The sequence below is a fragment of the Podospora bellae-mahoneyi genome, chromosome 4, assembly GCF_035222275.1.
Source record: "Podospora bellae-mahoneyi strain CBS 112042 chromosome 4, whole genome shotgun sequence".
Lineage (NCBI taxonomy): Eukaryota > Fungi > Ascomycota > Sordariomycetes > Sordariales > Podosporaceae > Podospora > Podospora bellae-mahoneyi.
The window spans coordinates 3534623-3547848 of NC_085883.1; the positions used below are offsets into that span (position 1 = coordinate 3534623).

Genomic DNA, 13226 nt, shown 5'->3' on the forward strand with positions numbered 1-13226 from the left:
GTCATTGACCTTGAACCTGCACAGACTTTTGAAGCGCACGTTACCTTGCCGGGTCTTTTGCCCTTGCACGGAACTCAACCGCGCAGTGCAGGTACCCACTTACCAGTCGGCTTGTAAGTAGTAGGTAAGATTGCCCAAGGAAGTTCCGTGTTCTCCAAATTCCGAATGTCGCGATCCTGCTTCGAGGCCATAGCGAAGTTCAGGGGTCAATGATCGACCGCGGGTTCAGTGTGCCCAAACAACTCCGTCGCCCCTGGAGCAGTTGTGCCGGATTTTGCCTATACAAATTGCAACAAAACCCCAGGTGACAGATTATGTTGAGCATTCGTTCCAAAACCCTCTGATTTCCGCAGGCTGGCAAATCCGGGTATAACTACCTAGCCCAATCTGCGTTACGGATCGTGAAAATCAATCCGCGGGGGGAAGTCAAGATGTTTGAGGACGACACCAAATTTGCATCGAATTTGCAGGTTCGCAAAAGATGGGCCCAGTAGCTCCCAATAAATAATCCGAGGACTCGCATGAAATTTCAAGCAGTCCCCCTGACAAGCAAAAATCCCACCCCGTTGTTTACCCCTATTGTGGAGCCTATCAAGTTCACCATGGCAACCCCCCTTTTCACCCCTTTTCTCATCCTCCTCCTCTACTCACCTGCATCTGCCCACGCCCAACAAATTGGCACCCTAACACCCGAACTCCACCCTCGTTTCCCTACCCAGCAATGCACCTCCTCGGGCATCTGCACCACCAAGCGAACCTCCCTCGTGACGGACGCCTTATCCCGCCACTTCCACTCCATCTCCGACCCCTCCGTCTCCTGCGCTTCTGCCGATTTCCTCTCGAACCCTTCGCTTTGTGACCCCGACGATCCAGCTTCGTGCGCAGCAAACTGCGCCCTCGAAGGGATTGAATACGGTGGAATCGGCGTGTCTGCTGTGGGCTCGGCAGTGACACTGAGGCAATACCTCTTTGACGGAGCTGAATACCGCGCTGTCAGCCCGAGGGTCTATCTCCTCGCTGAGGATGGAGAGAATTACGAAGCTCTGACGCTGCTGGGCCAGGAGTTGGCTGTAGATGTCGATGTTTCGGGACTGCCCTGCGGGATGAACAGCGCCGTGTATCTGTCCGAGATGGACCTGAGCGGGAGCAGGTCGGAGAGCAACCCTGCTGGGGCGGGGTACGGGACGGGGTATTGTGATGCGCAGTGTTTTAGGACTGCGCCGTGGATCAACGGGCTGGTAAGTCTACGTGCTTGCGATAGGCAATCTGCTGCTGTGGAGAACTAATCCGAGGTTTTGTGATCAAAAAGCCCAACCTCAACTCCTCCGGCGCTTGCTGCAACGAAATGGATATCTGGGAGGCCAACTCCCGCGCCAACTCGTTTACTCCCCATACCTGTTCCTCTCCTGGGTCATTCCTCTGCTCCAGCGAGGCAGAGTGCGGCAAGGGAGCCCCAGGAGTCTGCGACAAAGACGGCTGCGGGCTCAACACCTTCAACCTCGGGAGCCCTTCGTTCTATGGCCTGGGACTGGACATCGACAGTTCAAACCCGTTCACCATCGTCACCCAATTTCTCACCAACGACGCGGGTGAGCTGAGTGAGATTAAAAGACTTTACATTCAGAACGGACAGGTTACCTCCAACACAGCCGAGACGACTGACTCGAGATTTGAAGGGATTTCATACGAGGGCTCTATCACAGAGGATTTCTGCGCAGCCAAGAACTCATCTGACTACCTCCGACTTGGCGGCATGAAAGGGATGGGGGAGGCTCTGGCGCGGGGCATGGTCTTGGTTTTCAGCCTCTGGAACTCGGAAGGGGACTTCATGAGCTGGCTTGATGGGCTGCCAAGTAATGGGCCTTGTAATGCCACTGAGGGCGATCCGGCACTGATTAGGGCACAGGTCCCGGATGTCTCGGTTACGTTTTCGAATGTGAGATGGGGAGAGATCGGGAGTACTTTCTCCATGTCTGGCGGGGTGAAGGAAGAGGGAGTGGTGACGGGGCCACATATTGTCACCGATGCTGCTGTCGCGGTTGAGAATGGAGGAACGAGGGTGAATGTGGTGACTGGGCCGGTTTTGGGGCTGGCTGTCATCTTTGGGTTCATGGCGAGCGCATGAGGCTCTGTAGCAGTTTTTGTACGAGACGACGGTCCATAAACTCGAAGGTTTAATGCCGGAAAAGTCCAAGCCCACTTCTCCTCTACCCAGGTACCGTAAATACTTTGCGCACTTGACTTCGGCCGATGAGTGGACCAAGTCATCCTCCCTACCTACGTCTGGCTGCGCGCAACCGACCGGGCTTCATGCTGGGACCTGCAGATCAGCACATTCCCGCTTCAACTCCTTATCCTCCGCTTAATATCAGGTCCCCGCACACACTGACCAGTCGGTGTGTTTCCACGGACGCGGCTAAACGCCAGACGAGAGGCACAACCGCCATGTACCAGCTTCGATATTGCTTCGTCTGACACTTTGCATCGTTCATAAATCCGAGAATGCGCCTGTGGCCAGACCTGGCAACTTTTAACAGCGTTTCCCCCTTGCGGTGACATTTGCATATTTATCCAGCGCTGTTGCTAACAATGACCTGACAGTCCCAAGACTTCTTCAGCCTATACGCTGCCTGTCGCTCGGAGCAGTGACCCTCTCGGCACTTGGCCGTCTAACCGATGCCATGCCAATCCCTTAAAAGTGCGCAGGCATCCGCCGCCCAGCCCGGTGAGGAGGTCCTGAGGACCTTTGAGAGCTCCAACGACTAACATGACTCGGCTGTCCAGTCTTTTTGTCGCCATTTTGACGTTGACGCCAACGGCGTACAGCAGACATCTTCGCGCTTCCAAGGTCTTCCTTGATGGCCGCCAAGTCCAAAATGAATACGACTACGTGATCATTGGGGGCGGTACAGCTGGTCTTACAGTGGCTGACAGGCTGACGGAGGATGGCAGGACCACGGTTCTCGTCATCGAGTACGGAGTTCTGAGTGCGTCAACCCACATTGAAGTTGGTCCTACGGAATATAAAGCTGACGATGCACAGGCGAGGCAGCGTCGCTCACCACGGTCGCAGGCGGATTCTCTGGAATGTCCGACAGTCAGTTCATGTACGACATCCGATCTGTCCCTCAGGTCAATCTACGAAACCGTGTTATATCAGTCCTGGCTGGCAAGGTAGTGGGCGGTAGCTCTGCGGTCAACGCCATGATGACGATCCGTGGGACCGCAGAAGACTATGACCGCTGGGGGGCCTTCTTTGGCAAGAATTCCCACTGGACCTGGGAGGGCCTGCTGCCATACTTCAAGAAGGCTCTCAACTTTGTGCCGCCCAACGCGGACATCACAAGAACAGCCAACGTTACGTACGACACCAGCTTCTGGGGCAACACTTCACGGGTTTATGCCGGTTGGCCTTCGTACCAGTTCCCAGCCACGACGGCTCAGATGGAGGCGTTCAAGGGTCTACCGGGCGTTGAAATCGCCAGTGACAGCGGGTCTGGTGTGCCGGGTGTCTACTGGTATCCAACCTTTATGGATCCCAAGACGGTGCTGCGGTCTTTTGCCAAGACAGGCCACTATGACAACGTCAAGAGAGCCAACTACCACTTGGTCACCCAGTCCAAAGTCACCAAGATCGTACTTGACGGCACGACAGCCACTGGCGTCTCGTTCGTCCCGGCACCAGCAAGAGGCCAACCGGGGAACACCGCCGCTCCGGTGACCACAGTGACTGCCAGAAAAGAAGTCATCCTGGCGGCCGGTGGTGTCCACAGCCCCCAGGTACTGCAAGTGAGCGGGATCGGTCCTAAAAAGGTTCTCTCCGCAGCTGGCATAGACACCATCGTCGACCTCCCCGGCGTCGGCCAAAACTTCCAGGACCATGGCATGATCTCCGCCTCGTTCCAATGTAAGCCCCCTCTCCTCTTGTTCCCCCCTCCATCAAAACACAAAGCTTAACCTTTCCCGTTCCTCAGTCGCCCGCATCCCCCAATCCGCCCGCCCCTCCTCCGACGACCTCCGCACAAACCGCACCCTCTCCACCTGGTCCTCCCAAGTCTGGGCCGCCAACCGCACAGGCCCCAACTCCATCGCAACAGGCAACTCAGCCGCCTGGCTCTCCTTCCCCGTCATCTCCCCCCGCTCCGCCAAGCTCTCGGCCGACCTCGCGGCCCAAAACCACGCCGCCTACCTCCCCACGGGATCCGACCCGACAGTCGCAGCCGGCTACCGCGCCCAGATGCTCTCCTACGCCTCCGCCCTCAGCAACAACAACACAGCCTTCTACAACCTCGTCATCCAAGGCGGCTCCGCCAGCGGCCTGCTCGTCGACCTCCACCCCTTGAGCAGGGGAACGGTCAATGTCAACCCGGCCAACCCGCACAACACCGAGCCGCAGGTGGACTACCGCGCCCTGGCCAACCCCCTGGACGCGACCATCATGGGTGACATTGTCCGCTTCACGAGGAAGTACTACCTTGATAACCCCAAGACCAAAGACTGGGGCGGAAGGGAGGTCTCCCCCGGCGCGAGCGTGACGACGGACGAGCAGCTGGCGACGTTTTTGAGCAGCTCCCTGAGCCCGAGCGTGTATCACCCCGCGGGGACGTGTGCGATGATGCCGTTGGAGCTGGGTGGTGTGGTGGACGAGGAGCTCAAGGTGTACGGCGTCAAGAACTTGAGGGTCGTGGATGCGAGTGTCATCCCGACACTGCCGGGGGCAAACACTTGCCAGACGGTGTATGCCATTGCCGAAAAGGTATGTGTTATCCAAACGAAGATGGTAAACTCGCAACTGACATTTATCACAGGCGGCGGACCTCATCCGATATGGCGCACCAAGGGTCTAAGTAAGCGGCGGCAGTAGGTCGTATGAATATTTCGAATGCGACGAATAATATGCAAATTTGAAAAACCTTTTCATGTTGTGATTGTACATATTATTCTCTAATTCGCCGATGTATCAGTAAACCACTGGTGCCTGTCCCAAAAAGCAAATCAGACTCCTGAACTCCAGTCCATGCGTGTTCTACCTATACGTTGCCTTTACTTTGTCTCCTGTTGCTGTACTTCCGGCTCTGGTGGTTGCATCTGTTGCATTTCGGCACCCTGACCATGCTCTTCTTTCCATAGCCTCTTCTCCTCCCTCAAATCCCGTCTCACCCACTCAACCGAGATCCAAGTCCAGACGATGGTGAAGACCAGCGGGGTAGCCCATCCTATTACACACCATTAGCACATTCCCCCTAAGGTGGGTATCTCAGACTCCCACCCCTTAGACAGAAACTTACCAATACCATAGGCAATATAATAATGCACACACCAGATCGTCACCAGTGTCCCAATCCCAAACACCAACGATCCCACGGCCCAAAACCAATTCTGAACCGCAATCATCCTCCTAAACCTCTTACTCGCCGCATATCTCGCAAAGACAGCCCGTCTATACTCCACCCCAGCCCCACCATCGACCCCAACGATATCCTCAATAATCGTCAGCACCAACGGCGGCACCCTCTCCCCTTTGCTCACGCTCGAAATCTTGAACGGCGCCTTCCTGCCCGTGGCATTCATCCACCCCGCCCACGTAAGCTGAACCCCCATCTGGATCAAAAACAAACTAACCGGGATGGCCAGCACCTTCACCGGCGGGTCATGCGGAATCGAACCCCCTATCAAAATCCCAGACATGACTGTGTACCCAAAACTGAGCGTGTGATGTGTAAAATCAAAACTCCACTTTGTTCCCCCCGGTGGACGGTATTGATCGCCTTTCAGGATGAGCTTCAACATCCGGAGACCAAACTCGATGCCGGTAACAATGCCGAAAAACGACGTCACGATGGCGAAGACGAGGCCTGGGCGGAGGGAGGTGCTCGCCGAGATTCCATAGTACAGGATGATGGGTAACAAGGAGGACTCGATGACGAGAAGGGCGACGATGATGGAGAGCTTGAGCTTGTAGTCGAGGATGCGGTAGTTGAGCCGAGGCAGGCCGGGGTATTCCTCGAACGAGGCGACGGGGAGGCCGCGGGGGTCTTCGGGGTGGGCGCCGACGCCGTGGTGGGTTTCGGTCGTGGCTGCTACCGCGCCCTCACAGACCGTGGTCGAGGTGGAGGATGAGTTTAGCCCTGTTGGCGGGTCATTCTTCAGGTTGCTCGTGGCTGTCGATGCGGTGGTGGTTGGGTAGGGCAGATGGGTGTCTTCTGCCATGCTGAGTGTTTTGTGTTGGTTTGTTTTTGTTTCGTCGTGGGTATCAAATATGCTTCAAATCTGAAGAGTTGTAAAAAGCAGACAATAGAGAAGACAGTGGGAATAGATCAGGGGAAACCATGGCCATGATGATGGTGGGCCGGAGCAGGAGGAAGAAAAAAGGGACGACTCGCTGTGGTGACGCCGCAGGCCGATCTGCAGGAAAGAAAGGCCAGGCGGCTCATCATAGCCAGAGGCTTTTGGCATTGTTGGGTCTATGCAAACAGGCCGAATGACGTCCATTTGGCGGTGCAACGACCATTTGTTTTGGTAGGAACAGTCTCGGCAGACGTCGTGGTCTTGCGTCAGGCTATGATGTCATCGTCAGCCCGCCGCCCCACCTGCCGAACTCAATCGGACCCTTGCATGTCGATCAGTGCAGCTCTAACCCCAACCCTCAAACTGCACCATCGGGATTAGATGACCCCCAGACTCCCGCAGAGACAAGAAAGAAACTGACCACAGTCGACTACTCGGACAAAAAACGACAACCCCGGGTGTTTTGGGAAGAAAATGAGTAATTGGTTTCCTATGATGAATGGCTAGCATCACGCATGGTCAAAAATGACAAAAGAACGACGCGAGCCGGATTTGAACCGACGCCTCCGAAGAGATGAGATTTCGAGTCTCACGCATTAGACCACTCTGCCATCGCGCCTTAACCTTGGTTGTATTTTTTAGACGATCTTGTGCTCATAACGCGATGTCGTCTGTTGACGAGCGAAACATCTAAGAAACCGAAGACTTCACCTCCTTCACTTCGTCTCATTCAGTGCTTCATTCCCAAGAAAATAACACTGGGTCTCAATCTGGCAGCATCAAGAATTGCAAAAAGGGTATAAACTGTTCGAGATTACAACATCCTGGTATCAAGAGCTATTAACCCATTTCCTCCACACGCAAAGGTCTACCCTCTATGTACTCCCCGCCATCTCGCAGTCCAAACAAACGAAGCTCGACCAAAAAACAGGGCTAAACAGAGTTGGTATCATGAAAAAAGATATGCTAGAATGAAACCCCATTTCCACCCTCATCCAGTTCCCACAAGAATGGCTGTGTTAAAACACAGAATTACATCTCATCCTCAAAGAACTTGATCAAAGTTCTCGTCCCACTGACACCCAGCCCCATAAAGGGATAGCAAATATACACCAGGTCGTTCTTCGTACCAAACTTTTCTCTGAACTCGCTCTTCTGCACCAGTCTCAGCTGCTGCGCAACCGTCCTGTAAGTCTTGCTCAGGATCTTGGCCCGGATGCCATCCAGGTTTCCGCCCGTGACCATCTCGGGCAGGGCTCCCGCGCCAAACGTGACATGCTGAATGCCGGCCTTGGCCAACATTTGGATCGAGGCCGAGATGAGCGCCTCGATCGTGCCGTTGGGGGAGTCGGGGAAGTCCAGAGCAAACTTGATCTGGTACCCGTTCTGCGGCGACAGCTTATGGAGCACGCAGAAGGCTGCAATCTCCCCTTCTTTGGTCTCGGCCCAGAGATAGCGCCTGTGCTCCATGTCGACCCAGGGTCTGACCTCGGTGATGTGAACCTGTCTACCCGTACGGCCGGCCTTCCAGTCTTCAATCCTCTTGTCGATCCTCTTGCGCAGCTCCTCGGGGACGGGCTCGTCGATGGGCTGCTCCTTGATGATGACACCGGCGTCTTCTGCCTGGCGCTCCTTCTTGGCCACCTTCTTCGCATCGGCGATGGTGACACGCTCTTCGGCCACGCAGCTCAACGTGCGCCAGCCGAGCTTCGACCCAAGGATCTCTTCAATTTCCGCAGAAACCAATAGCCACAGGGGTCGGAGGTCCTTTTGCTTGCGCATGTGCTTCAAAAAGTCACGAATAACAATGTTGTACTGACGTGGGTCACACAGGGGATTACCCATCACGAGAGCGTAGCCGTTCTCTTCAGCGTAGCCAATTGCGGCTCCCGTGGGCTCGTGCCGCCAAACGTGGTACCGATCATCAAGCCAGGACGTGTTCGTGGCATCACCATAATTGGCAATAAGCTTCTCAACCGTGGGCATCTCGAGGTTGGGGTAGCCGTGCTCGAAGTCGTAAGCGTAGCGGATCGTGTCGGCTTCGGGGTGAGGAAGGCGCACGACTTCAGCCTTTTGCTCAGGAAGTGACCTGGGATCGCGGGGGAAGAGCGAGGCGTTGCGGATGTCGCCCAGGTTGAGCATCAGGAAGATGATGCGCTCAAGACCGATACCGCAGCCTGCGTGAGGGAGCACGCCATACTCGAAGCCCTGGAGGTACTCCTGCATGCCAAATGGCTCAATGCCCGCCTTCTTCATGCGCTCGACGAGGACATCCGGCTTGTGGATGCGCTGTCCACCGGTCGTAATCTCCTGACCGCGCAGGAATATGTCGAATGAGTTGGTGAACCGCGGGTCCTCTTCATCGGGATGGGTGTAAAAGGGACGGACAGAAGCAGGGAACTTGTCGATGATGTAATAGTCGGTATTATACTTCTTCTTGATGATCTCGCCAAGACGGATCTCAGCGCGCGTGCTGAGGTCTTCAAGCTCGGAAGCCGGCTTTCCATGGTCGTCGGTCCAGCCGGACTCATTCAACAAAGCGATGGCCTCCTTGAAGGTAAAAACTGGAGTCTTCTCCAGCCAGACGAGATCCTCATGGGGGAACCTAGTCTTGATGATCTCGATCTCTCTGCGGAAACGCGTGTAGATACCCTTGAAGATGCTCTTCATCATGTCGTCGATAATGTTCAGGGCTTCGTGGTAGTCACTGTTGATGGCCATCTCCAAATCCAACCCAGTGTACTCCGTCAGATGGCGATGCGTGTTGCTGTCTTCGGCACGGAACACGGGGCCAATCTCAAACACGCGGCCAAAGTCTGCCGAGATGCTCAGCTGCTTGGAGAGCTGCGGGCTCTGGGCCAGGAAGGCAGTGCGTCCAAAATAGTTAACCTTGAAGACCTCAGCGCCCGACTCTGTGGCGGCAGGCATGAGCTTGGGTGTGTGAATCTCAATGAAGCCATGGCCCTCGAGCACCGAACGGAAGATGCTGCAGATGCCGCTGTTGATGCGGAAGATGGACTGGGCGGTAGGTGTTCTGAGGTAGGCGAGACGGTTGGCTACTCTGACTCTGGTGGAGGCCAAGGATTCGAGCTGATGAGACTCCTCGTCCATCTCAACATGGTCGATGGAGAAGACATCAACTGGCAAGTGTTCCTTCACAGGAACAACCAGGTGCATGCTCTCAACAAGCACCTCGAGGTCGTGGATGGAGCACCCCTTGACCTCCTCTGGTGGCCTCTGCAGTGTGCCCTTGACGTGGACATGACTCTCAGTCATCAGATGCTGGGCCCATCGAACAAAGTTTTCGGTGATGTGGCCCTCCTTGTAGGCTACCACACCTTGTATCGTCTCAATCTGTTCGCGGAACACAATGAAGGCTAGCTTGGAGCTGAGGGAACGTATGTGGTGTATTCTCGCGATGAACTCGATCTGTTTGCCGGCATTATCGGGGTTGGCGGCAAGGCGCTGCACGGATTCAGTTTCCACCAGAACATCGCTAGTCTTGGTGCCATATCGCGCCGCAATCTCAGGGGGGTCGGTAGAAAGGGCGCGTTCTTCCTCCTCTTTGCGGCGCTGTTGAAAAGACCGTCGCTCCTCCTCTTTTTCGTCTTGCTTGACGCGTTGCTCAAGGGCCTTCTTCAATTTCTTCTCCTCGCGTTCACTGTCGAGAGCAGCAATGTTGCCAATTTTGGGCTTGGTCATGTGATTCTTTGCCGACTGATGGCCGATGAGGCGATTCAGAGCCAAGAGAGGCTTTTTGAAGCTGCCTGGCGACATGTTGGACGGCCAAGGCGGGTGATTGTCGAGATCTTCAGACGCGCGCGGGGTAGATGCAGCTGGGTTGGGTATGCTCTGGAAAAGTGAGAAATGGAGGATGAGGTTGGGTTCCACAAGATGGGGGATGTGATGTGCTTTTGTCAAGCCTAACAGCTTGACGTCAGCGGTGCAAGCTGCTCTTGATGGTGAAGCACTAGTATAGGTAGCGTGCTTTTGTCAAGTAGGCAGTAGGTGGAGAAAGTCAAAACGAAAAAGAGACCAAGACTCAAGGATTAAATACGGATCGGGGTGGTTGTGGTTGTGGTGGTCGTGCGTGTTGTGTACCTGCTTTTGGGTACGAAGGTTCCTGAAGCTGCCAGGGCGGGAATACCTGTTTAAGCACTAAGAATAGAATGGTTTATTCCCACCAAGCTTTTCGGACGGAGTTCGGCACGCTTTGTCTTTCCCAGTTCGTGCCTGGACCGCTGTTTGTTTCGCGAAAACAATCAGCATGCCTTTCTCTTGGGCACGACAGCCACTCTCCTTCCTTATTTCTGCGGGCTATGTGTCATCGATTCCCCGCCGACGCCAAACACCACGATTTGAGTGGGTGAGTGGCTTCCTGGGTACCACCGGCGGAGCAAGTTGCCCGGTGTTCATGCACTCTGCCATGTGAAGATGAGGCCCAGGGGCTAGCACCGATGACATCATACACTTGAGTGACGTCAGAGCGCAGTTTAGCATTTATTTTTTGAGCTGGAATACAGCAGCAATCCGAGTCACATGATTTGCCAAGGCTGGAGGCTGGGAGGTGTCAACGGGTGCCCCGCCATTTGCACAGAGGGCCCAGCCAATTATGGATATGCATTTACATGGACACCGGATTTCTGGAATGACATCAACAGCTCTTGGCCAGGCAGCTAGCTGTTGTCAGTGCTGTTTGAGGCTTGATAGCCGACGCCCTTCAGCGGCACTGCTTTTTGATACTCCCATAATTTATCATCGAGCTGTCATTGACTCTATTCTCCCATTGTTTCAGTAATTAGCAACTGATGAAACCCACACTTGGGCTATCCAGCGCGCCAAGAGCTGTCAAAGCTGTCCCGAACCATTGACCCCTGTCATCCATATCAACGACAGCCGTCCACCATGTCCAAGATCCCCACCGTCGACGGCATTCCCATCCCCAACATCAACCTCACCGGCACACCGGCCCAGACACCCCAACCGACCGAGGAGGATAAAAAACCGTTAGAAACCGCCAAAGATGCCGTTGGATCACCCCAGTCCCGCACCTGGCTCAAAATATCGGCCAATTGGTGGAGGTCACTGCAGTACATTGGCATGTCACTGCACTTCCTGGCCAACCCGAAGCCTCCAAGCCCGGCCTTTACCCATACCATTCCCTCTACCATCTCCAACAAGAAGGGCAACTTGACCCTTTATTTTTACACCCCTGAAGGGTATGACAAGCGGAAAAAGACCAACCAGCTCTTCCCCGCCGTTATCAATTTCCACGGCGGAGGCTTCACCATCGGCGCCCCCACCGACGACGCCCGCTTCGCCCGCTTTGTCCTCGAAGAATGCAAGGCTGTCTATGTATCAGTCGAGTATCGTCTCAGCCCAGAGTACCCCTTCCCGGTAGCAGTCCAAGACGGCGCCGACGCCCTTCTCTACCTCATCCGTCACGGCCCAGAGCTATACATTGACCCTCACAAGCTCGCCACATCTGGCTTCTCGGCCGGTGGAAACATCGCCATAACATCTACCATTTGCTTGTCTGAGCACCTCAAGACTCTGTCCGCGCCAGTCCCGCCGCATAACATCCGCGCCATCGCGACCTGGTACCCGATCTGCGATTACACCGAGTCCCGCGAGGTCAAGCGCGCGAGATGTGTGCGGCCGGACCAAACCCTTCCTGCGAACCTCACGTCGCTGTTTGACGCCTCGTATCTCTACCCTTCTGGAGTGAGCCTCGCCAGTCCGATATTATCGCCTACCAAGGCTTCCGACACACTGTTGAAGGAGGCGATTCCCCAAACGGTTATTTTCTACACGTGCGAGTGGGATATGCTCCAGTATGAAGGGGAGGAATTGGCCAAGAGACTGGGGAGAGCGCCGATAAACAAGACGGTCAAGCACAAGATGATCCCTGGGGTGCCGCATGCGTGGGATAAATCGCCTGACCCGACCAAGCCGGCGGCGGGCTCGGAGGAATTGTACAAGGAGTGCTGTGTGTATCTGAAGGAGGTGTTCAAGGGGAACTGACTACGCTACACGAGGGAGTTGTAGGATAATAGTACATACTGGATGGTGTTAGGGGAGGGGGTTGGCATGACAGGTGATGAATTAATGAGGGAAGTCCCATTCTTCTTGTAACTATAAACGAGTCTAATAGTTTTACCAAACCATGTAACAAATACCATCCACCCAACCAAGCTCACTTAGTACGGATCAATCGTCCCACACCACTTTGCATTCACGTCATCGAACCCCCACGTCTTCTCGTACTGCTGCTCGTAGGTGAAGCCTGCCCTGCCGAATCCACAATTTACTCCGATATCGACCCAGGCGTCATAGATTTGGTCCCAGAGGCAGCCCTGGGGGCGCCGTTGGTCTGAATCACAGATGTAAGCGCGGGTGTTGTTGTAGACCCACGACATTTTGGTCCAGGGGGTCACGATGCCGCGGCAGTAGCCTATTAGGGAGCGGGCGGCGACTATCATGGAGGGAATGTCGAGGATGGTGTCCTTGCAGCCGATTTCGTAGCGGAGGGGGCGGGGGATGGGCGTGGTGTTTGGGGTGAAGGTGGGAGTTGGGGGGAAGGTGCTGGCGGTGGAGAGGGCAACTGTCGCGGGGATGAGAAGGAGCAGGAGGAGGTTCATGGTTGGCGGTTTGTCTTGTTTGGTGGGACAAGGTAAAATGTCCGATGTTTGGTAGTTTTCAGAATTCGGGCGGAATTATTCATGTAGGTGCTAGGAGTTGAAGGTAACAGGATTGGGGAAAGATGTTGAATGCGGGCTCGCCACGATGTGCGAGGTTACCCATTGCCACGCCCGCATAGCTACTCAAGCCCGAAACGGGTGTACTTTCCTTCATGATGGACACAAGACTGCACAATGTAACTTTAGCTCCAGAAAAACAAGGGAGAGCGCAACAACTGCCTCAAATGATCGCTGTTT

General features: G+C 54.9%; 6 protein-coding genes and 1 non-coding gene across 7 annotated transcripts; 4 read left to right on the plus strand and 3 right to left on the minus strand.

Annotated features, from left to right (window-relative positions):
* Positions 1 to 602: 602 nt before the first annotated feature.
* Positions 603 to 2125, plus strand: QC761_405140 (uncharacterized protein; the record flags this gene model as incomplete). The annotated part of the gene is made up of 2 exons (XM_062878796.1): positions 603 to 1257; positions 1293 to 2125. The coding sequence occupies 2 exons, from the start codon at positions 603 to 605 to the stop codon at positions 2123 to 2125; spliced, it is 1488 nt and encodes a 495-aa protein (XP_062732761.1).
* Positions 2126 to 2318: 193 nt separating this feature from the next.
* On the plus strand, positions 2319 to 5016 carry QC761_405130 (uncharacterized protein). The gene is made up of 4 exons (XM_062878795.1): positions 2319 to 2987; positions 3044 to 3907; positions 3975 to 4756; positions 4809 to 5016. The coding sequence occupies exons 1-4, from the start codon at positions 2768 to 2770 to the stop codon at positions 4845 to 4847; spliced, it is 1905 nt and encodes a 634-aa protein (XP_062732762.1). The 5' UTR covers positions 2319 to 2767; the 3' UTR covers positions 4848 to 5016.
* On the minus strand, positions 4898 to 6353 carry QC761_405120 (uncharacterized protein). Its single transcript, XM_062878794.1, has 2 exons — positions 5289 to 6353; positions 4898 to 5216 (listed from the first exon to the last, which is right to left on the minus strand). Exons 1-2 carry the CDS (start codon positions 6208 to 6210, stop codon positions 5044 to 5046), a joined length of 1095 nt encoding a protein of 364 aa, XP_062732763.1. The 5' UTR covers positions 6211 to 6353; the 3' UTR covers positions 4898 to 5043.
* Positions 6354 to 6825: 472 nt separating this feature from the next.
* Positions 6826 to 6907, plus strand: QC761_0071510. Its single transcript has one exon. It is a non-coding gene; the product is annotated as a tRNA-Ser (tRNA).
* Positions 6908 to 7320: 413 nt separating this feature from the next.
* DPS1 (aspartate--tRNA ligase dps1) lies at positions 7321 to 10065 on the minus strand (the record flags this gene model as incomplete). The annotated part of the gene is made up of 1 exon (XM_062878793.1): positions 7321 to 10065. One exon carries the CDS (start codon positions 10063 to 10065, stop codon positions 7321 to 7323), a length of 2745 nt encoding a protein of 914 aa, XP_062732764.1.
* Positions 10066 to 11193: 1128 nt separating this feature from the next.
* Positions 11194 to 12312, plus strand: QC761_405100 (uncharacterized protein; the record flags this gene model as incomplete). Its single annotated transcript, XM_062878792.1, has 1 exon — positions 11194 to 12312. One exon carries the CDS (start codon positions 11194 to 11196, stop codon positions 12310 to 12312), a length of 1119 nt encoding a protein of 372 aa, XP_062732765.1.
* A 176-nt stretch (positions 12313 to 12488) lies between these two features.
* QC761_0071540 (uncharacterized protein) lies at positions 12489 to 12929 on the minus strand (the record flags this gene model as incomplete). Its single annotated transcript, XM_062872714.1, has 1 exon — positions 12489 to 12929. One exon carries the CDS (start codon positions 12927 to 12929, stop codon positions 12489 to 12491), a length of 441 nt encoding a protein of 146 aa, XP_062732766.1.
* Between the last annotated feature and the right edge of the window lie 297 nt (positions 12930 to 13226).

Coding starts and splice junctions, on each gene's coding strand:
- QC761_405130 (XM_062878795.1), top strand. CDS start 2,768: ATGACTCGGCTGTCCAGTCTTTTTGTCGCCATTTTGACGTTGACGCCA. Junction 2,988..3,043: donor CATCGAGTACGGAGTTCTGA/GTGCGTCAACCC, acceptor GACGATGCACAG/GCGAGGCAGCGTCGCTCACC. Junction 3,908..3,974: donor GATCTCCGCCTCGTTCCAAT/GTAAGCCCCCTC, acceptor CCCGTTCCTCAG/TCGCCCGCATCCCCCAATCC.
- QC761_405120 (XM_062878794.1), bottom strand. CDS start 6,210: ATGGCAGAAGACACCCATCTGCCCTACCCAACCACCACCGCATCGACA. Junction 5,217..5,288: donor TTATATTGCCTATGGTATTG/GTAAGTTTCTGT, acceptor GGTGTGTAATAG/GATGGGCTACCCCGCTGGTC.